Source organism: Mchenga conophoros, linkage group LG1 (genome assembly GCF_057382185.1).
Source record: "Mchenga conophoros isolate Kocher_MC1m ecotype Shallow Benthic linkage group LG1, M_conophoros_male_GT1.1, whole genome shotgun sequence".
In the NCBI taxonomy this organism is placed as follows: domain Eukaryota; kingdom Metazoa; phylum Chordata; class Actinopteri; order Cichliformes; family Cichlidae; genus Mchenga; species Mchenga conophoros.
The window spans coordinates 16,858,386-16,880,804 of record NC_140526.1 but is presented as its reverse complement, the minus strand read 5'-3'; the positions used below and the strand labels follow the sequence as shown (position 1 = coordinate 16,880,804).

Sequence of the window (22,419 nt, the reverse complement as noted above, 5' to 3'; positions counted from 1 at the left end):
GACCTATGTGTGTGGATTTGTGTGAATAGAATTTTAATTAATAATAGTCATTTATAATCAAATCAATCCAAATTTCTTCCATTTATATAGCACTTTTCACAAACAGCAAATGCCCACAGGAATAATATCATTATTTTACTAATTCTCCAATTACTTAACATATTTCCTTTTTACTTGTCCAAAATCCCATTGTGCCAACTTTTAGTATCACCTTGGCCTCCAGTGCTACAGTGTGGATTAATTTGAAATATTAAACAAATCTCAAAGATTTTTATGTGCAGATTAAACACAAAAGGGATGTTGAACAAGTATGTAATGCATTTACGTCTTCTGTTTGGGACTTCTGCAATTCCTTATCTTCCAGTTGTCCTAATAGGTCCTAGAAAAGCTTTAATTTGATCCAAAACATGACTGCAAAAGTCTTAATGGGAGCAGAAATAGAGATTATACTTCTGTATTAGGTTTTTTTTCCTTGGCTCCCCATTAAATCTAGAATTGAATTTAGTGTCCTTCTTCTCACTACAAAGCCCTGAAAGAGGAGTCTTTATGTCTTAAAGATCTCACTTCTTGTAAATGTAAAGAAACTAGGATACAGATTGGAACAGGTATATTTTTGAGTATGTCTGAAAGACATCATAAGATCTTTTCATTCACAGTGCATACATCAGCTGCTTAAACATGGCCAAAGGCCAACCTGTGGTCAATAGTTTAAAGAAAGTCAACATGAAACGTTGAACCTTGAGACATCCTTTCATGTCTCAAAGAAATTCATTTTTGGATGAGAAAGACACGCACACACACACACACACACACACACACACACCCTGTATCTGCAAGAAGAGAGGTCAAGGAATCATCTTCGTCTAAATTTGGGTGTTCCTTTATAGTATACTAGCGATGTAGAATATAGAAACTATTAGGACAGTTTGCTACGGAGCAGGTGACCAACGTACCTTGCAACTCCTTGTAGTTATACTAAAACGGCAAAAATAACTTAAATCATAATGATTGAAACTGTTCACTCCTATTAGAGGGAAAGAAAGCCTGTGTCACAGGAGCATACGCTGTTTAAGGAGGTTTTAAATACAGATAAGTTGAGAGACATCACAGACAGATGTCAGAAAAAGATAGAAAAAGAGTAGAGGGTGAAAAAATGTAAGAAAGAATATGAAAAGAACGGAAAGGAGGAAAGGGCAAGCGGCACGAGAGAGAGAGACGCGGAAAATACAAGGAGAGAAAGGGAGAGAGAGGAGGACCTCAGATGACTGATCTGCCTGTTAATTAGAAAAGAGAGCTGAACCACACAGTGATACACACAGCTACACGCTCACACAGAAACACATTCATGGCGATTCATCTCAGAGACCAGGTTCTAATTAACAGTTAAGTCTCAGTAGAGAATGAGAGAGGCTCATGGGTTTGAATCCCAAGAGAGTGATCACACAAAATAATACAATGCACAGGAATTATAGTACAGACATTTTAACCTCTACTTGCTTGTAACAGACTACTGATCTCGATTTCTACTTCTTATCTCACTTTATCCTTCCTGCTTTCACCTGTTCATTTGTATTGATATACCCCTGTAATAACAAATATTTGTGTTTAAAATAAAGTCTGGATTCACAGCTTCTATCTGGTGCCAGTTCATGCAGTCTTGTATTGTTGTGGAAATGCTGTTCTTCAGTTGAGATTTTCCTTATAAAGTACTCTATATTTAATCAAAAGTAAGAAAGAAGGTTGTTCCATATTTTGACATTACTGCAAAAGTCTTTTACGAAACTGTCCCATTTACAGCTTCACTAAATGAATAATAAATATAATGCATATTGAGTAAAACCAACATTCACAGTCAATGTGACTCCACAATTCAACTGAAAAGAGCTACTAAGAATGCCTTGAGGATAATTCTAAAAGAGATTCTGTGACAACAACAAAAAAGAAAAAATAGAGACAACAGTAGTGATTCTCAAAGTGTCAGCCACTGCCCCCTGGTGAGCTGAGTAGGTACTATAGGTAAGCTGCTGATGGTTTTCTATAATATCTAAACAATATTTAAAAATGTGAATTTTGTAGTTAGATGTGAAAGGTTAAATGTTTACACTTATTTTGGAAACAAAATTTAAAAAGCCATAATTAAAAAGTAGCAATATTCATATATCGGACCAAGGTTTGGTCGTCTCAAAGGCAATCCTAAAAAAATCTGAGTATATCTCATGATTCAGTAGCTTCTAGAATAACCTTCAGCAGCAAAATGTGATGTAATTGTTTTCTGTATGATTTTATCAGTATCTCACATTGTTGTAGAAGAGTTTTGACCCACAGTGTTGCTTCACTTTATTGGCTTCCTTTTATGCACAGCTCTCTGAAAGTTCTGCCACAGCATTTCAGGCTGAGGTCCACAGTTTGACTGGATTATTGTGACACCATGATTTACTTTCTTTCTGTTGTAGATTTGCTTCTGTGCTTAGGATCATTGTCCATTTGCATCACCTAGGTTCAGCCAAACTCTAGCAATGAGACATATGGCCTCACATTTGGTTAGAATACATTTGTATACATAGTTTATGGTCCACTAAACTGACTGCATGGTGCCCATGTCTAATAGCTACATAACAAGCCCAAATCATCACCAGCAAACTGCTAAAGCATTTGCTTTTGTAGAGGTTGTCATACTTGCTAATGATGAAATAATCAGGAGAATTTTGTTCACAGCATATGGCTGTAAGGGTGGTTTTTCATAGGTTTGTATAGTTCTGTGAAAACCTTTTTTAAGTGTCTATTGTAAGTCATCTTTGTTGGAAAGGAGTTAAATTGGAGCATTTGTTATAAGGTTGAAAATTGACCTAACCGCCAAATCATCAGAAAATTCTATTAAAATGAAATGAAGTAAATATATTATTATGGTAATTAGACTTAATCAAAGTTTTGAAAACCCAGCAGAAAATGTTAAAATTTAAAATTGTGCACAGTTTGGGAATGGATGTACTAGAGTAAATGTGTGTTTGTCAGTAATACTGTACTGTGCAACGTGGTTTACAACAAGAACACACTAATCTCAAAGTGTCCTAAGCATTTAAATTCATATTTTCTATAACTGTGTTTTTATTATTTATTTTGTTATATCACTATCAATGTTTTGAGACTTCAGCATGAACAAATGCTTCACCCATGTAGTCACTGAGCTATTTAGAAAACATTTTTTGAGTCTCATGTCAATTTATTTGTTTTACATAATGAAAAATGATGTTAAATTCTCCTATTAAGAATACTTTATTGTGGTTTTTTTCCCCTTAATTTATTATTTATTGTTCATTCGTTCATATTTGAACATTTTCATATTGTTTGAGTATGAATTAAAAATCTTGTAAAATAAGTTAAACATAGTATTTATGTAAATATAAATAGTAAAAAGAATATTCCAGATAAGCTTTTCAAGAAACCGCTACTGTTTCTAACCATCAGAAGTAGCCTGTATCATGATTCCAGGCGGGTTCCTGCAGCCACAGACAGACATGTAGTCACAAATTACACATTCACACATGTGCACATAACCACACACATCTAAAGTTTAACACAATGTGACAGGGACCCTATAGTCTGTGTCTGAGCGCTGGGACTGTCTGCCCATCAAACACACACACAGCTCAAGGCAAATATTGCAGCAACTATCAGCTGTGTGACATTGTCCACTGGACACTAGCTGCAAGTGCAAGTGTGTTTGTAAGTGTATTTGCGCACACACTTGAGTGTCTCTGTTAGCTGTCTCCCTTTTTATTGTAAAATAATAAGTCCAACAGGATACTGTCGGTAAACATGCTGGCAGCAAGATCCCCTGCGTCATTGCGCCGCCACTCATACATTTATTTATTTAGTCACTCAGTCAGAAAGTGAATCATAATTTTTACACATTAACAAATAATAAAACATAATCCGAGCTAATATTATTTATGATATGTCCATAATAATATAGATTTAGCATCTGCAAATACCCCAAAACAACATAACTATTCAAAGCTTGTGAAAATCAAGAGACAATATCTTTATGTAAGATATGATTACAAATAGGGAATACACTGGATTATCGCTCAGCTGCCAATGTCAGTCGCTATGGAAGCTCTGGTAGTGATTGCTAGGAACAACTCGTTTTTTTCACGCTAAGCTGATTTAAGAGGTGTTATTTTGTTAACCTGACTTACAATTCCTGGCACCATTTTTATGGCTCTGACACACACAAACAAGATGAAGTGCCTATGCCTAATCCTACATGCAAAGTTAATATTGACTAACGGAAACAGCAATCAGTGCAACACCATACCATTTTAATTGCTGACAAAATTAGAGATCTGGAGACAGATTCAGAGGTATGGGACCAGGATTAACTATTGCGGCATGGCTTTAGAGGAGTATTATAAAAGATCTGCTTAAAGATCTCCTCGATTTCATCAACAATCTGACACTCTGAGGAACAAATAATTAGTGTGACCATAGCTGTGCCTGTGTGGCCTTATCCTAATAATGCTAACACATCACCGCCATGCAATTCCCGTGCAATTCCACTGTTATCCAAAAACTATTAAAAACACATTAGGATTACTGACTTCTGCTTTTGCTAATGATGAAAATGTAATCCTAGTTTCATTGCTACAGTGCCTGCAGTGGTGGTGCTGCTGATTAAAGACAGGTCATATTTTTGAATGCAGACCTCTGGGGCAATAATAGTTGGTAAAACTTGTTGATAATTTAACCTCTAGTTCACCCAAAGTGCACACAAAAGTGTCCTTGAACATATCACTGAATCTGAGGTAATCAGGCTCACACTTCCCCTGCACCTCCAGCTCTTTACATCACTCTCAGGTCCAAGGTTAATATTAAATATCATGTGATTTTTGAACACATTAGTCAGCATTAGAGCTTCTTGATTTTAACTCTCTAAGAAAATACAAAACTTGGGAAACTTGGCTGTTATTTCCCTCTTTAATCTCGTTGCTTCATTCACTTTCATTTATTAATTTGAAAAACGATTATGTATCCTCTATCTGAATAAAGTGTATTGTTGATATTAACTGATTAAAGTAAAATGAATGGTGTGAGCCTCTTTTAACAAGTTATGTTGCTGTTTTATTCCAGGTATATTTAAGCTTATTTTAAAGTAAAAACAGCCACACTTTTCAAAATGACCATAAACAAGTTTAACATAACAGCTGTGCTATGATTACAGCTATATTCACAAGTGAAACGATCCCTGTGGAAATGAGAAGCGAAACATCTCTTTTATTTGTCATCACACAGTGTTCAGCCTCCATTTAGGTGCTCACTTTTTGAATGGTACATATGGTTCATTTTGATCATTTTATCCCATTAGACACTTGCTTAAAAATTGGTATGAATTTTGGTGAAAATTTGTTTTTTAATGATATCAATATTTTGACCATAGGAAACCTAACCCTAATAGGACCTAACCCTAATCCAATCTAAATATTTGTGACACATCTGAAGACATTTCTTAAGGCATTCATTAACATACTGTTGTTTAAACGAGGTAGTAACTGTTAACAAATTATGCTTAAAAAGGGTTTAAGGGTTGCAAACAAATCTTTTATTAATCTAAATTACTGATTAAAAAATAATGATCAAATGGCAACACATAACCATTACCTTATTTAACAGATCCACTTTGTAAAACATATAACATATGAGCTGTTATTATAATGACGATGATAAGAGCTACTATGATTATATAAGCTATTTGTATGAAATAGCTACATGATTTGGTTTGAGTTGAATGGCAGGTGGGACTTACTTCTGCAGATGGGTCTGTGGTCACTCCAGGCTGCCAGTGTGTCAGTGACTCGTTGACAGGTGATACTTTTGGATCCCTGTAGTACGTAGCTGTCATCACAACTGAACTGGACGCTGGAGCCAACTCTATTTAAAGGGACACAAAATTAAAAACGCTTGTCAAAAAAAGTAAGAAGAGGTACTCTGAGTCCAGTTCTGACTGATACCCCAAAATCATTGTCAGTTAAAAGTGTAAAAACATGAGAAAAACGCCCTTAAATCACCAGAAAAATCGACTCTTTCAGTTCAAATGATGTACGAATGCTATTCATGGTATAGAAGATGAGGTGGCTGTTAGATCCTTGACAAATAGGGCATCATCATTCTAGATCAGTGGTCGGGCTCTGTAACTCCTCTCTTCCTGTAAGATGCTTTTGTAACTGTATTGTAACATGTTTTTCCTCTGTCATCTGCTCTCTTTTGCTTCTCTGTTCTCAGCTTGTCATGTCTTCTCTCTATCCTCTCTCATCATTTGTTCTGATGATTCTTGTTTTCGCATTTTCTCCAACACCCTGCTGTCTAACATGGGAGAGGGACATCGAGCCATCTAAGTGGAAATCTGCATGGTGTCTTGTCTGTAAAGCTTAATGTCTCCTCCCTGCTGACACACACCACAGTCTACCACCTGGCCAAACATTCACAACGTGGAGTTTTGGATGTTCATTGGCTCAGCCCTGTTGTTAAACACTGTAGAGTCGTACAGCCAGGCCAAATCTTTCTGTTTACTGTCTTTGTTACATTGAGTTAAGTCATTCACTTCTGCCACAGCTTTCACCAGTTTTGTGATGCTTTGATGGATATGACTTTTATCCTGACGCTCACTATTTACCTGGAAAAGAACTAAAATCTTCCTCTCATAGTTACATATTGTTTTTCTATTAAACAAAACATCCCAAACCTGCTAAGTGACAGCGATCTTGTACGTCCCCAGAAATTTAAAACCCCATTCTACAGTATGTTCTAGGGGTGGGTTTTTATAATCGATTCATTGATTAAAATCGATTATGGCTTGGATAACGTAAAATCGATTAATTAAAATCCTGAATCGATTTTTTTAATATAAATTTATTTTGCCCGAAATGCCAGAATCTCTGGTGACATCTCACAAAATTTCAAGAACCACCAAACAGCTAAGACAGTAAATGAGAGCAGGAACACGGATTCTGCACAAAGACTTAAACACACAGCACGACCCACGGATCAGAATCATTTAGATGTCGCCTTTCTCACCCGACGGCACGGACACGGTCGGGGCTGAAAGCCGACAGCTCGCTGATTCTGATCTGTCGGCGGGTCCGTGCTTTGTGTTCACGCCCTTTATGCGCTGATTCTAAAGCTGTTAGTTTGATCTCTTTCCAAACAATATTGACCGAACCAGCAGCAAAAGAAGATTCACATAAACATCGTCATGAATTCACTCTGACTTTTACTGTTTTGCTTCCACCGCGATGCACAGCTCTCTCTCTCTGTCTCTCTGTCTCTCTCTCGCCCTCTCTCTCTCTCTGTCTCTCTCTCTCTCTCTCGCCCTCTCTCTCTCTCTGTCTCTCTCTCTCTCTGTCTCTCTCTCGCCCTCTCTCTCTCTCTGTGTACTTCAAGAACAGTTTCCCTTTCTTCATCATTCGCTTGCTTGTTACGCACAAGTCTACTGTTGTTTACAGCGCTGTCGGCCGCTGTTTTTTTCCCTTTTACATTCTTCCGAAAAGAAAACCTCATTTCTGCTGTTCAATACTGAACAAATTTAAACTTTTTAAAATTATTCAAAATGCAAAACGCTTAACCGTGTCTGTAATAAAACCTCTGTAACTTCAGAGGTAATGTTCATATGTTGATTAATGGTTTTCTTTCGTTTTTGATGTACTGCAGAATATTTTTATAAAATCCCAGGCCAGGAAAACCACCTTCATGTTTTTCTGTGTTTTATCTTCAGCTACTTTGACACAAAGGCATCTGCTGTGATGCTTACACCTTTGATAAAGTCTTGCGTGTGTCAGCTTCCTTTTTATTGATACAAAAATATGTAAATGTACTGATCTGAATTATAATATTTCTGACTGTCAAAATTTCCCAGATTTAAATCGAATCGAATCGAATTAAATCGAATCGTGGATCGAATCGATTCGGGACCTTGTGAATCGGAATCGAATCGATTCTAGAAATCAGTGACGATACCCAGCCCTAGTATGTTCTCCTATTAGCCCTGTTTCACTTCACCAAACCACAATTCAGTTCCACCTCATGTAGCTCAGTGCTTAATGATGATTAGATAAAAACACCAAAGACATCCTTGCCAACAAGCATGCACACACTTGCACATAAATGCTTAGACACACTCACACAGAAGGAGGTAATGCTATTTCACTAATTCAAACAACTCCATTAATGGCAAGAGAGTTAGTGAAGTCATACTATCTACCAGCAAAGAAGACCAGCAGGAATCAGAGATTAAAAGATGATTATCGTTTACATTTTTTGGCCTGAAAATAGTTTCAGAAAATGGTGAAAATTGAGCACGTTACATTTCACCTACCACTGATGGTAAGTGGATGAGTCCCAGGGAGAGATCATAATTTTATAATAGCTCACTCCTGATTAAACGGAATAATTTGTCCCTTTGTACTGATTAGTGTAGGTGACTGACACCATTGAGTGAATAATTTAAAAATCCCCGTATCCACTGAGTCCTTGTTTACCGGCCAAGACTTGAAACTTTCCTTGCCAGTGTGTCCTAGAAGTGGGGCACGCAGTGCAAGCAAGCTCGGAGCTTGTCGCAGGGCTGCTGTGCAGTACAATCTAACGACATCTAAAAAGACTACATCAAATGCAGTCACACTGACAGGATGGATAGTGATTTTTTCTAGGATTTCTAGGTAAGTTGATCAACAACCCACAAGACCAAAGTGAAATTTTTGCAAATGTAAATCAGATTGGGATAAAAAAAATGTCCAAACACAGCATATTTAGGCGGCTTGACCTAGACACTTGCATAGAAAGCCGCACCCCCATCATTGTCTCTGACGCATGGTTCAGGTCACAGCGAAATGTAAACTCTTATTAATATGTCAGGATCATTCACTTCAGAGCAGATTATTTTCAAGGACCTCTGCGAATTCTGTGTTTGTTATCAGACTAGAGAAACGTTTAATAATTGTGCACAGAGACCTTTAAAAGAAGTTTGCCAAACTCAAATGACACCCTTATGTCCTTTTTGCTCAAAGTGGTTTTTGTCTAACTACTCCAACATAAATGCCTCATCGATTGAGTGTTTATGCGATGGTTTTCCTGCAATAGATTCTCACATGTTCCCCTGACCAATGAGCTTCCCCCTCGTGTTACTCCGTTTGTTCATATAGTCAACAATAGGAAAAGTCAAGGTGGTTTTAAATGTTTCCTATTTCAAGAATCAGTCTGCTCATGGCAGCACTGTAGGTTTGGGAAATGACTTCATCTACATTTCATGCTTACATATGCCTTCAGACTGCAATAACTCTTACACTTATTTAGCTACACCTAAGCTAGCTAAAAGTTATTTCTCATCTATTTTACATGCATCCTTTTTGTTATCTGTCAATCAATTCTTTACACTTCATTAAATATTAGTCTTGTTCAAAGCTGTTTTTTGCTAACATCATTCAACACATATCTGCCAAAAATGTCTGATACGTTGGTAAATGAGTGATTCTGCCTTGTCATTTCACGTTATTGAGCATAAATTCACAGGAAAATCGTTCCAGTGACAATAGAATATCTCAAATAAAAAACATTTTTAGAAACAAAATATTTATCTAGCCGTACATATCAGAGCTATTATTGTTCATTCAATACAAACATATTCTTTACTTCAAAGAAAAACTGAAGAATACGCCACATGTTTACTTCCCCTCCTTACCATTTGTTCTCTATTAGTCCGAGGAACATCTTCAGATCTCTGTCTCTCTCCTGCTCAACAGCCTAACATTTTCTGTATTTAGGGCCATCACTCTTCAGTGCTTTCAAGCTTTCTCCTGCCCACTGTTCTCTCAGTATACTCTCTTTGTTACATTTTGCAGTACTTTCCTGAATCTTCTCTGTGCTGTTACATTATTTACATAATTCCTGCATGCATTAAAGCAACACCTAAGAAGGATGGAAAATTAAAAGCCCAATAATTTTTTAGCAGTTTTGCAATTGTTTAGATTTGTATTTTTTATCCTACTTTACCCCTACTGTACTACTCCTTCATGCCTTTAATTACTCCGATTAGAATAGTCTAAAGCATAGCCTGTATTGTATGAAATAAACTTAATACAAAACTTGTGCAACTTTCTATATCTTGCACAAGACTGCTGTTACATGAAAATGTTTTTATAGGACAGAATGTAAGCTATGCCATATACAGTATTTTGCAATCATATAATTCCTTCATTAAAGCCATAAAGAAATAGTATAGTGGTCATAAAATAGGACAAAAAATTGTCTATTAGGTCAAAAAGGAACTGCAAAGTGTGTCAACATGTGTCCTAACTCTTGGAAAAACTCCAGTATAAATAATACTACAGAAGTAGCTAAACCAGCCTTTAATTGAGCTGAAACCAGGACTACATTTGAACAACAGAGTGAAATGAATGAGGTTTACATTATTTTCTTGAATAAAGGGGCAGCACATTATAAACTAGTGTGATAAACATGTATCAAAGGATAGAGCTATATGAGATATGTCTGTTACATTTCTTATATTCCTCAAATGAGAATATAAGGCCAATAGCAAGACATTGAAGAATATGCCTTATAATAACTGACTCATTAGGGTCATTAGGAAATAATAAGGCAGTCTTTCATTATGCTGTTAAATGTAGACGTGTTCATTAATTCACTTTTCTGTAAGGAGACTTGTTTGAATAACATAAGCTGCACTCATGAAATGAGAGAAGCTGAAAAGCCACAGCCATCGTGACATATGTGTGGCATTGCTGATTGCTGAACTTACTGTATTCAAATATAAAGACTGTACTATAAGCCTAAATGGGCGATTGTGGCTCAAAGAGTTGGCAGTTTGTCTTGTAACCGGAAGGCTGCCGGTTTGAGCCCCGGCTCGGACAGTCTCGGTCGTTGTGTCCTTGGGCAAGACACTTCACCTACCGCCTACTGGTGATGGCCAGAGGGGCCGATGGCGCGATATGGCAGCCTCGCCTCTGTCAGTCTGCCCCAGGGCAGCTGTGGCTACAACTGTAGCTGCCTCCACCAGTGTGTGAATGTGAGAGTGAATGAATAGTGGAATTGTAAAGCGCTTTGAGGGCCCGAAAAGCGCTATATAAATCCAATCCATTATTATTATTATTATTATTATATCTGAGTAACAGCTGAATTTTATGTATTGTGTACATCAGACAAAGGAAATAAAGGTTCATTCAAAATGAGGATGATTTCTATGGCCTTCCTCTCACCTACAAAGCTGTTCCAAACACTGAAGGTTACCAGCTAATGACTGAGGTGAGGGTAAAGACACAGCTGCATGTTCAAAGAGCCTTAAAAAAAAGTTTAACTTTGCAAGCATTAGCATGAAATACTGGGAATTTCATGCTCCATCTTGCTTATGTATTTACAGATTTTACAAAAAGAATTGAAAACAAAGCTGAAAGAACATTTCAAAATATATATATGTGTGTGTGGAAACAATTCTAATACGTCTATATTCTATCCCTTCAAACACCTATGTCCATATGTTTTTGGATAATAGAGCAATTTTGTAGTTTTCCGCTACAAAAAAAAAAATAAATTTAAAAAATGCGATCATTGACAGCCTGAAGTCCAAAACCCACGAACAACAACATATTCTGCATTTGAGATGCAATGCAATTTAGATATTCTGTTAGTCCTTTACTCCAGCCACCTTCAGTTTTGTCTTCAGAAACTAAAAATCACCTGTTGGTTTGAGATTAGGTCCCTGACTTCGCAATGGAAGAATATCCAATTTCTTTGCTTCAAGAAACTCTTGGGTTACTCTTGCAGTATGCTTTGGGTCATCATTCATGTGCACTATGAACACTGTCCAACCAGTTTCACAGTATGTGTCTGAATCTGAGCAGAGAGTATAGTCCAATACACTTCAGAATTCGTCCTGTTACTTCTATCAGCAGTCACGTCATCAATAAACACTAATGGCCAGATTCCACTGGCAGCCATAAAATGCCAAAAAACGGAACCATGTTTGATCGATAACGTTGTGTGCTTTGGATGATTTATTTCCTTCTCCACACTTTTATCTTGGTTTCTAAGTCTAATCTGCTATTCAGGTTCTTGATTGTTTGGACCTTGATGTAAACCGAAGGTGATGTGATTAAAAAATATTGACTGTAGACTTTGACACCCACCTCTTTGAAAGCGCTTTGACAGGGCTAAATGTTGTGAGAATGTTTTTCATACAACAGTTCAGCTGTAGAACAAGTTAACCTGGACTCTAATCAATACTTCAGAGAATTATGTCATTGCCCAAAAAGCTATTGGCCCAACTCGCTCTCGAGCTGAACTGCAGTAGGAATATTTGCTGCTAGAGCTGTTTGGTAGTTAGATTCCACAGGCAGAAAACTAATTCTGAATTGATTCTTCTGTCATAGCTTTAAAGTTGATACTGTTATGAACAGTCATGAATTGATTTCACATAAAAGAGGTGATTTAAGTACATGTCCCATACATTTAACATGCTACTTACATCTCTAACACAGAGAGTTCTTGGATTGCCCCCCTTTACTATTGTTTGTGTGTTTGCAAATTTAATGAGATGGGGACATCTGGATTACATCTGAATTTGCAGGATTACATTTTTTGCTAATAATTTGTTTTCCTGTAGGTGACACTTCTTGATGTAGGGGCGGCTGGTGAAGCAAACACTAAACAAAACATCTGTTTGTACAATTTATTGTGTTTTTCCAAGTAGGTTTCAACCCAGTTACATATGGTGCTTTGCATCTAAAAAGCTCATGTTCTAACAACACATCCCCAATGGACATACATTATTTATAATGATGCATAAACCACAAAACACTTCAGTCTCTCGGAAAATGAAGAAGAACTAGATGTTCCTCACACAGTGATCAATTTTGTCAGCCAACTACAACACTATCGCTTGAAGTGAGAGAACAGTACAGAGGAGTCATCAAACCTAGTTAAAGAAGTTTTACTCTCCTTATGTATTGACCATTATCAAACGTGTATGTAGAATAGACAGGTTAAGGAAAAGCAGAGCATGGTAGGCAGAGCTCATTTAGGTTTTTTCATTAAAACTGAGAACTTAACTGGTTTACCACAAGTATTTTGTGGCCAATCTGTTCTGACTTATGAATTAAAATGCTTCAACAACTCAAACCAAGCAGAAAATAAACAAACACTGAGGAAACATTCCTGTACTCACATGTCAGCCAAATGATTTGATGGCTTGTGCCAGGTTAGCTAATGTAATGTATTGCAACAAAACACTCACCACCAAGCTGGAGCATCTGGGACTCAGCTCATCTATGTGTCAGTGGATCTCCAACTTCCTAACTGGCAGACCACAGGCAGTAAGGATGGGCGGACATGTCTCAGCCTCCACCACTCTCAGCACTGGAGCCCCCCAGGGGTGTGTTCTGAGCCCCCTGCTGTACTCTTTGTACACATATGACTGTGTGGCCACTACCAGCTCCACCACCATCATCAAGTTTGCTGACGACACCGTCGTGGTGGGCCTGATCTCTGATAACAACGAGACGGCCTACCTGAAGGAGATTAGGAATCTGGAGAACTGGTGCCAGAGGAACAACCTCCTTCTAAACGTCAGTAAGACAAAGGAGCTGATAGTGGACTTCAGCACTAAGCAGGAGAGGAACTACCAGACCCCCGTCATCAACGAGTGCCCAGTGGAGAGAGTGGACAGCTTCAAATACCTCGGAGTTCACATCACGCAGGACCTGTCATGGTCCTGTCACATCAACACCGTGGTGAAAAAGGCCCGACAGCGTCTCTACCACCTCAGACGCTTGAGAGACTTCCAACTGCCCTCCAAGGTGCTCAGGAACTTTTACTCGTGCACCATAGAGAGCATCCTGGCGGGAAACATCTTAACCTGGTTCGGGAACAGCACCATGCAGGACAGACGAGCTCTACAGAGGGTTGTGCGGTCAGCTGAGCGCACCATCCGCTCCGAGCTCCCTGACCTGCACTCAATCTACAGCAGGCGGTGCTGGACCAAGGCCAGGAAGATCGTGAAGGACCTCAGCCATCCCAACAACAGACTGTTCTCTCTGTTGAGGTCAGGAAAGCGATTCCGCTCCCTGAAGACCAACACAGAGAGACTGAGGAGGAGCTTCTTCCCGCAGGCGATACGGTCTCTCAATCACACCACCACACAGTACTGACCCACACATACAGTTCTTACACACACACTGGACTTTCTGGACTTTGGTTTTGCACAACACTGGTCACTATATTCTTCATTTCCGGTTAATACTTGTACAGCTGCTGTTATTGTGTATATATTTATTTAGATTTAGATTTCTTCATACATTCTTATATAGTTCTATATTGTGTATTGTGTATTTTGTTGTACAGTTATTTTATTTTCAACTTTAATTTATATATTTATCTTTATCTTATTCTTCCCAGTTAAATTTACCCTTCATTCTAATTTGTGTTGTACAGTTATTTCATTTTTAACCTTAATTTATATTCTATTCCTTCCTAGTTAAATTTACCCTTTTTAATTTTTCATATTTATTTCCTATCTTATTCATAGCCTTTTCCTTTTTTTGTTTTCTTTAGGTCACGAGCAGTTGTCCAAGCATTTCACTACATATCGTACTGCGTATGACTGTGTACGTGACAAATAAAATTTGAATTTGAATTTGAACACCTGGGACCTTTCTAGGTCAGTCTGATTTCTGCATGTGAGACAACAACATTTAGACTCAAGAGGTGAGTCTAAAAACAAAATACAGCTTCACTTACTGGAAAGTAGAGCCCATCCTCTTGCCGTTTTCGGGAACTCCAGGATCTGGACAAACATCACCAGCGAGACCACTTTGACCCACTGAAAGAAAGGAAAGAAAGATGGATGCAGTGTCTGGTTTCAGGATATTATTTTACACCCTATCATGGAAATTTAGCAGTTTTAGAGGGCTGCATGCATCCTTTTATGCCAACAGGAAACTTATTAAATTTGCCTTCATACCTCCTTTTGCAGTGAGATGAAAGTGGATTCTGAGTATTTTTCAATATGTGATTATAGTCCAACCACGATGTACAAACAAGATAACTCCAACTGTGAGAACTAACACCTAGCGGTTCTTGAGAATTTTAAAAAAGAGGCATGTGCTCACCTCTTCAAGTTGGAATTTAAAGTCCATCCTTACTTGAAAACCTTTTTTTTGTGTGTTTTTATGTTCTGTGTTAAAAAATAATGCTGTAAAGCCTATGAAATGCAAATCTCAGCTATTCCTGGTTTTGAGGAAGGAATGAGGAAGACAGTTCCAAACAACAGTTTTCTTTCTTTCACTGAAAGACTTCTAATTTTAACTGATGGAATAAACAAAATTCTGGAAATGGACGAGCCTTTATCACTGTTTAGTTTTACACCTTTTATTTATTAAAAAGGAGATCACATAGACTTGCTTTAACTCAGCCAAAGCAGCCAAAAAACTATTTTACCAGACACTGAGGACTTTTCACATTTAACTTTTCAATTTGCATCAGCTCTATGCATTTCCTTAGATGTAAAAGCAGAAACTTGCCATAAGGAGTACTGCAATGTGATCCAGAGGCAGGGTTTTAACCTATGATGTAAGGCAGGTTTGCCTTCATATAAATTATTTTGTGTGCAGTTTAATAGACCTTTCATGGCTGACATTTTGACTTGTCATAGCAGAAAGGCACAGTAAAATATATTTTGTTAACAATAGCGCAGTTCTATCAAGTGTCCTAGTAAACCATGATTGGGAGCCAGCATGCTCAATACCAGGACTCAGACATAAAAGAAAAAACAGGCAGGGAATATAAAACCAACCGATGGCAAAATATCACAGAGTGCTTATTAAAGTCTTAATGCTTAACTGTTAAGAACTTCCCAGTGCTGTGTAATTTCTCCACTCTCCTTTTCATTATCGGGACCACCTTTCTTCCCTCGTGCAAGAATGATCTAAAACTCAGTGTTATGTGTGTAGGCAGATGACTTTCATCAAGGACTCGACCTTTTGGACCATTTATGTTTTCTGATGTTTTGTTTTCTGTTGGGTTTGTGAGAATTTCTTTTTTCAACCACAGTTACAGAATTAATAGTTAGTGAGCTATTTGGTTAGTTTTTGGTCCATATTGACATAATAGCATCACACAGTTGCTGCACATCCATGATGCCAACCATCCGTTCCACCACATCCCAAAGGTGCTCTACTGGGTTGAAATCTGGAGACTGTGAAGGTCATTTGAGTACAGTGAACTCACTGTCATGTTTAATAAAGCAGTTTGAGAAGATTTGAGCCTTGTGACACGGTGCCTGTTACCCTGCTGGAAGCAGCCATTTGATGATGGGCACACCAAAGGGATGGACATCGTCAGCTACAATGAACTTGATACTGATCAGGTAGGCTCAGTTTGTGCAAAGGGATCCAAAGTGTCCCAAGAAAATTCCCCCCACACAATCATATCACCACTAGCCTAAACAGTTAAGGGAATACAGGGTGGATCCATGCTTTTCACCAAATTCTGCTCGTACCATCAGAGAAAATTGTCACATGCCTAAATGCATAAGTTGCAATCTGATTGGCTTTCTCAACTATCTGCAGTAACAAAACAAAACAAAAACAAGATACATGACAAATTTTGTCCAGCTTGTATTTGCGATATTGAATTGGTTTCAGAGTTTGCTCAGAGTGGGAACATCTGCTGCATGGCTAAATCATAATGTAAATGTAAATGAGACCAGACAACATGAAAGAAACCAGTTTAGACCAGCTCTGTCTTAATGGAACTCTGGGGATGAATAATGACGGTGAGCAAAACACAAATAAAAAAGAGATAGGAAATAAGTAAAAGTGCGGGGAAATGAGAGCTCTAAACTGTGTAGTGCGAAGAAAAGCATGTGAGAATAATCTTGCAGGCTTATAAAATATTACCCAGAGAAAGTGAAATATCTGACCTCTGAACACTTCACCCTGTCTTTCTGCCCATCTTTTCCGGTATCTGTCTTACTTGCTTTTATTTCTCTTCCTGTTTTCTGTTTGTATCTGCTCCCGCTCACTCCTCCTTTCCACTTTTGCATTCTCAGCGTGCTCCCTCGGCTTTTTCCCCCCCTCTCACATTAGCTGCAGTTTACAAAGGGATGCCAAAGTTTTGTGCATCCTAGCATAAAAGATGGATGAATGATTTGCTGCATTTGTGTGATTGTGTTTTGTGCGCGATGAGAGGTTGTGAGTGTATAGACTGTTTGTGTGCGATATGATGCAAACAGAACAAGCTGTCTTATTGCTCTGCCGTGGTTTTGATGTTCCGTCCAAAAAAAAAATCACCACACAGACACACTCTAAAACGCACTTTCTCTTTCATGATCGCTCACTGCTTTCTCTCTCACTCGTGTTCAAATGGTTTTCATTGGCAAAAAATGAAAAGGTTCATACGGCGGAAACAAATCCAGCTCATGCAAACAACATGAGATTGTTGTAGGAAAAAAAAGGACAAATATCACTGCTGGGCCGATATCAAAAATCCTCACGCTGACTTAATCCAATTTGCACTTAAAAGATCATTCAGCATTTAAACATAACCTTATGACGCACAGTGCAATTTACATATTATCAAAGTCTCCTCAGCAAACCTTTCATGTATAAAAGTCAACTTTTTATTTAGTATTTCAATAAATAAACTCAATTCAATTAAAAACAACAACAACGAAAAAGGATTTGTTTGCTCATTGGTGCCTGTATACGTTTAGTATTCCTTTACCTCAGTAACTTTCTGCCATTTGAGCCAAAATAAGACACAAGTTACTATTAGTTAATTTTTAGCAGCTGTGGTTACAAGTTACAAGCAAACACTCCAAACCAATCGATTGATACGTTAACAAAGATAACAGTGTTCAGGTCTGATTGACGCTGTCAGGGTTTTTTTTTTTAATTTAACTGAATATAAACGATTGATCTGGTAGTTTGATGGGTGTTACTGATGTTTTGTACAATTCACTCACTTATTTGAAGAAAGGATATTCCAGCACAACACCAGCACAGCTTGATTTATTAAACTGACTTCAATGCAACTGTTGCTTAAACTTAAAAGGAGTGATCATTGATAGTAAAATCAGTATAGCCATGAGTATTTTTACACAAAATATATAGTGAGATCAGTATTTCAACACTTTGAATTAATCTTCTATTGATTAATTCAACTTTGGGCTGTGTTTGTTTTTTGCTTTTTTATAACACTGAACCAATATGACAACAAACTTCACTGTCATATCGCCAATGCTAAAAAGCCTGTAACAGCAGGTGCTGCAATAGTACATTGTACAGAAAATGTAATTTCTCTATGAAAAAAAGGGCCCACCTCCCAGCCCGAAGATTACTGAGGAACCAAAGTGGTTGAACAAACATGAATCTTCCAGGAGTTACAGAACATTTGCTCTGTTGTTATTGTAGTTGCTGTTTATTTATTTAATTTTAGAGTCAGCACGAAACCATTAGCTTTAGTCATTGTGTATGCAACAAGCATAAAGAGATTATGCAGCTACTGCCATCACCACTATACATCACAGCAGCCAGACTGGAGGTGACACCATTTTTTAAAGACAAGAGTGAATCATGAGTCATTAGTTCTGGACATCATAAACTCTAGAACAGACTCATGCAAATGAAATTTTATGGAAAGCCCCCAAAACAATCCATTAAATTTAAATCAATAAAACTGGAGTCTTAAATTTAGGATTACGTGTTGTATTTTTTAACTGTAGAAAACAATAATGTGTACAAACCGGTGGTCTTTGAGTTTGAACGTTACTGACAACACTTTTAAAAACTTTAAAGTTTCGCAAAGTCTTAAAAATAAGCATGAAAGGGACGCAGGGAAGTTGAATACTTTTTTACAGACTTACAGAGCAATCCAAAGAAACAAATAAACACATTCGAAGTGAGAATGCAAAGCAACGAAGCATAGATGTTTAGTTATTAACAAGTAAAAGACAAGAATACAAAAGAAACAGGGCCATAAAGAGAAAAGCAGGAGCAGTGAGAGTGTTAGAGCGTATGCTGGTGTGTGTGTGTGTGCGATCAGCTGATGTGTTTCAGCTAAGAGCTTTTGAGGTGCACTTCAGATGCCTGCAGGATGACGGGAGAAATGTGTGAAGTGTCTATTGTTGATATACTCTCTTGCGCTGCCCTCTTCTTGTTGCCTCTTATCCAATCTGCCCTCTTTTTCTCCTCCACCTTCTCATGTTCACAGGTTAATCAACCCAAGAGCTAAAGTCTACAGCCCTCCGGCCCCACGCTATTACGTTGAGTTCATCAAATTTTCGCATATAAGACGTACAGTATGAGAGTGAACAAACCCATAATTACATAATATTTTTGAAAGCGTGCCTGTGACGTTTCCTCCAAACTATTTAGCTGTGGTGTTATGCTATCTGACAAAGTTACATTTTAAGTGGTTGTGTTTCTTTCTTTCGAGTAGTCTGTGGCCCAGCACCATATTGCCCGACAAGCCTAAGGAAAACACTGATTATAAATTACGCTTCCACAATGATCATTCATTACAGTTGTACGTCATTGTCTTGGGAGTAACGCTCCTTAATCACAATCTTTCAGCCCCTCTATAATTATGACACATCCTCAGCAGTAAGCTAATGTTACTGCTGAGAGAGGGCGACTCCGCCATGGGTTGGTCTCAGTGAAATTATTTCGGGTTGCTTTACATACCACTCTGAGTTTGTAGCTGTGTATTTTAATGATCTCATCCTTTAGATTGTGTAAGATTTTTATCAATAGCATGTATGAAAATTATTCATAAACCGACCGTCTGTGAACCTATTTAAATCTGTACTTGTGTGTGTATTAGAATGTGCTTTAATATAAGCTTGAGACTGTTACAGACAGTCTTTTAGATTATGATTCATAAGCACTCCACTCTCTAGACAGGTAAAACTCATTACCATTAGTCTGGTTCTTTGTAATGATTACATATTGCATAAAGACTGCAGATTCTTCACCACAGAGCTATAATATTACCACTGGGAGTCATTTAGTCTACAGAAGTGTTGTTCAAAGACTAGTTGAGGACCAAACGTGGACCTTGGATTTCCTTTTTTAAAATATTTTAATGGCCCTGGTTGCCAACCTGATGGTCTACACTGGGATAACCTTGCTCAGCCAATGTGAACCCACATCTACTCAGCTTTGGTCCCCATGACAAGCATGTGAGCACGTTTTCAATGAACATGGGCCCAAGGTGAGGTAAATTTCTAATTTATTTCCAGAGCTGCAGAGGCTAAAGGGCTCCCTGGACTACACAGTTAACAGTAATTATCATCACTATGCTTTGGCTCCACATAATGATTATGGATAACGAAGCTAATGTGCTTAAGTGCAATAACAATTTTACAAGTGGGATAGTTACTTTTGAATCTTTCAGCATATATAAACCACTGGTGATTACAGTTATTTTACAACATACAGAGAATTTCTCTCCTGCAAAACCAATTTAAAAGGTCAACTTATTTTTTTCTCCAGCAGAGTTTTACTGAGTCTATTTCTTGGGGTAATACATACAAAACATAACACTATATGTCACCATGCATTATAAAAGATTTACATTTGGAAAGAAATTTACCTCATAACAAGATATTATGTTTGCCAGCTTCTTGTAACAAGTACCAACCATTACTTTCTGACTTCAGATATTCTTTATATGGAAACAACTTTGGTTATGGTCATGTGTGAGTCTGGACTGTGTGTGTGTACTTTAGTAAATCTAAGTAAAGGTATGTTCTTTACCCAGCGTCATATCATTGAAGACTATAATAAACTGACGTGCCCCAGGAACTCCTTATATAATCATGCACACACTCAACACATGGAGAAGCACAAAAGCACATGAGAATTTCCCTTCACACGTGCACATACGTTCACACAAAAAGCGCCACACTAATGTTAATTGCAGCAGTGCATGCTTGGCTGAGCGTGTAAATCGGCAGAATTATTGATGAGGATTCTATTATGAAGTTAAACGCTAAGGGATGGATGAGGTATGAGGCTGGGCTTCTGTGATAATTAAAAGCCCGTGTCACAGAATCGGAATGCTGTTTACGGGGCATCTCCAAGCTGCCAAGACATATGTCTGCCATCAGAGACTGTAGAGATATTTGTCTTATTTACGGCTAAATTTATTGTTTTGCTTCCTTGTGGTCAATATAGTGTTTAACTTTATTTGGTTTCCCATTAGCTGCCACTGAGGTGAAAACTATTTCTCCTTAGGTCCACATAAAAGCAGAAGACTTCCACAGATTATCCCCTTGCTTTCCTAAATAACAAGTGATCTATTCTAATCACTGCATGTCTAATAGTTAGCAGAGACAGTTCTTTTGGGTTTGAGATATCACAAAGCTGAATCGGAGTAAATACTTAATGGTTAAACGCAGCCTCTAGAGAGAAATCTTTTAAACTCTACAACAATTACACATTACTTGCCAGCATTCGAACAAATCATTGGTGTATTAGTAATCTTGAAAGTTCCACTGACAAAGCTTTGGGCTTATTTTTTTTTTGTCAGAGAACTGGCTGCTTTTATATTTCAAAGAAAAAAACACACCAGTTGTGTTTCATCTCAAAAGGAGACATTTTTTTCTGGCAGGATGCTGCAAACTGGTGCACTGAACAACAAAAATTAAGGTTATTTAAAACTGCACAAATCTACAGTCACTGCTTTGGACTTTTAAGAACAGTATTACTTTGCAGTTCCACCATACGTTCTTAAATATTCTTCCAAGCTATGCCTGGTTGTCCTTTAAACTATTTTAAATGAAACCAGGATTTTATTATTCATGTTTAAAACAGAAAAACTCTGAGGTTGGATAAATACAGTACCTCATGGGCAACAGCAAAAACAGTGATTTTTTTTTTTTACTTAAAATAAACATTTTTATCCAGTAAGTCATTCTGGGCTCTGATCTTATTGGGTTTTTTATGTTTTTCTTGGCTTATCTAGCTGCTAGCCTTGCCTTATGGATATATTTATATTCAAGTAGAAAGTCTGGCTTTCATTGTAGCTTTCACCAAAATAAATCCCACTCAGATGATATACAGTGTACTATATGCAAATAATGTGCAGACTATTTGCACTGCAATATGGGAAAATAGTCAAGTGGGGAGCTTAGCAAAAGAAAAAGGGGGCAGAACAGAAATTAAAGAAGCACTTCAGAATTTTTGGTCTTTGCCCTCCTGCTCTGTGAGACGCTTCACTTTCTTTACTGACTTAGAATCTAACAGACAGGCTGTTTCTAGTCTGTGCAATAATGATTTCAGTGTCTCTTTCTGGATTCTTGGCTGCACCTCCAGGGGCCATGAATAAGACACAGTGGGAACACTTCCAGTGTTGGCC

At 37.7% G+C, this 22,419-nt stretch overlaps 1 protein-coding gene across 2 annotated transcripts in view; it reads right to left on the bottom strand.

Annotated features, from left to right (window-relative positions):
* LOC146583171 (CUB and sushi domain-containing protein 1-like) overlaps window positions 1-22,419 on the bottom strand; it is a 456,826-nt gene that overhangs the window by 169,002 nt on the left and 265,405 nt on the right. For both annotated transcript variants that reach the window (XM_085268026.1, XM_085268032.1), the window contains exons 8-9: window positions 14,797-14,878; window positions 5,804-5,928 (exon numbers count right to left, since the gene is read on the bottom strand). In XM_085268026.1, coding sequence (XP_085124152.1) covers window positions 5,804-5,928; window positions 14,797-14,878 — 207 coding nt within the window. The remainder of the gene's footprint in view (window positions 1-5,803; window positions 5,929-14,796; window positions 14,879-22,419) is intronic.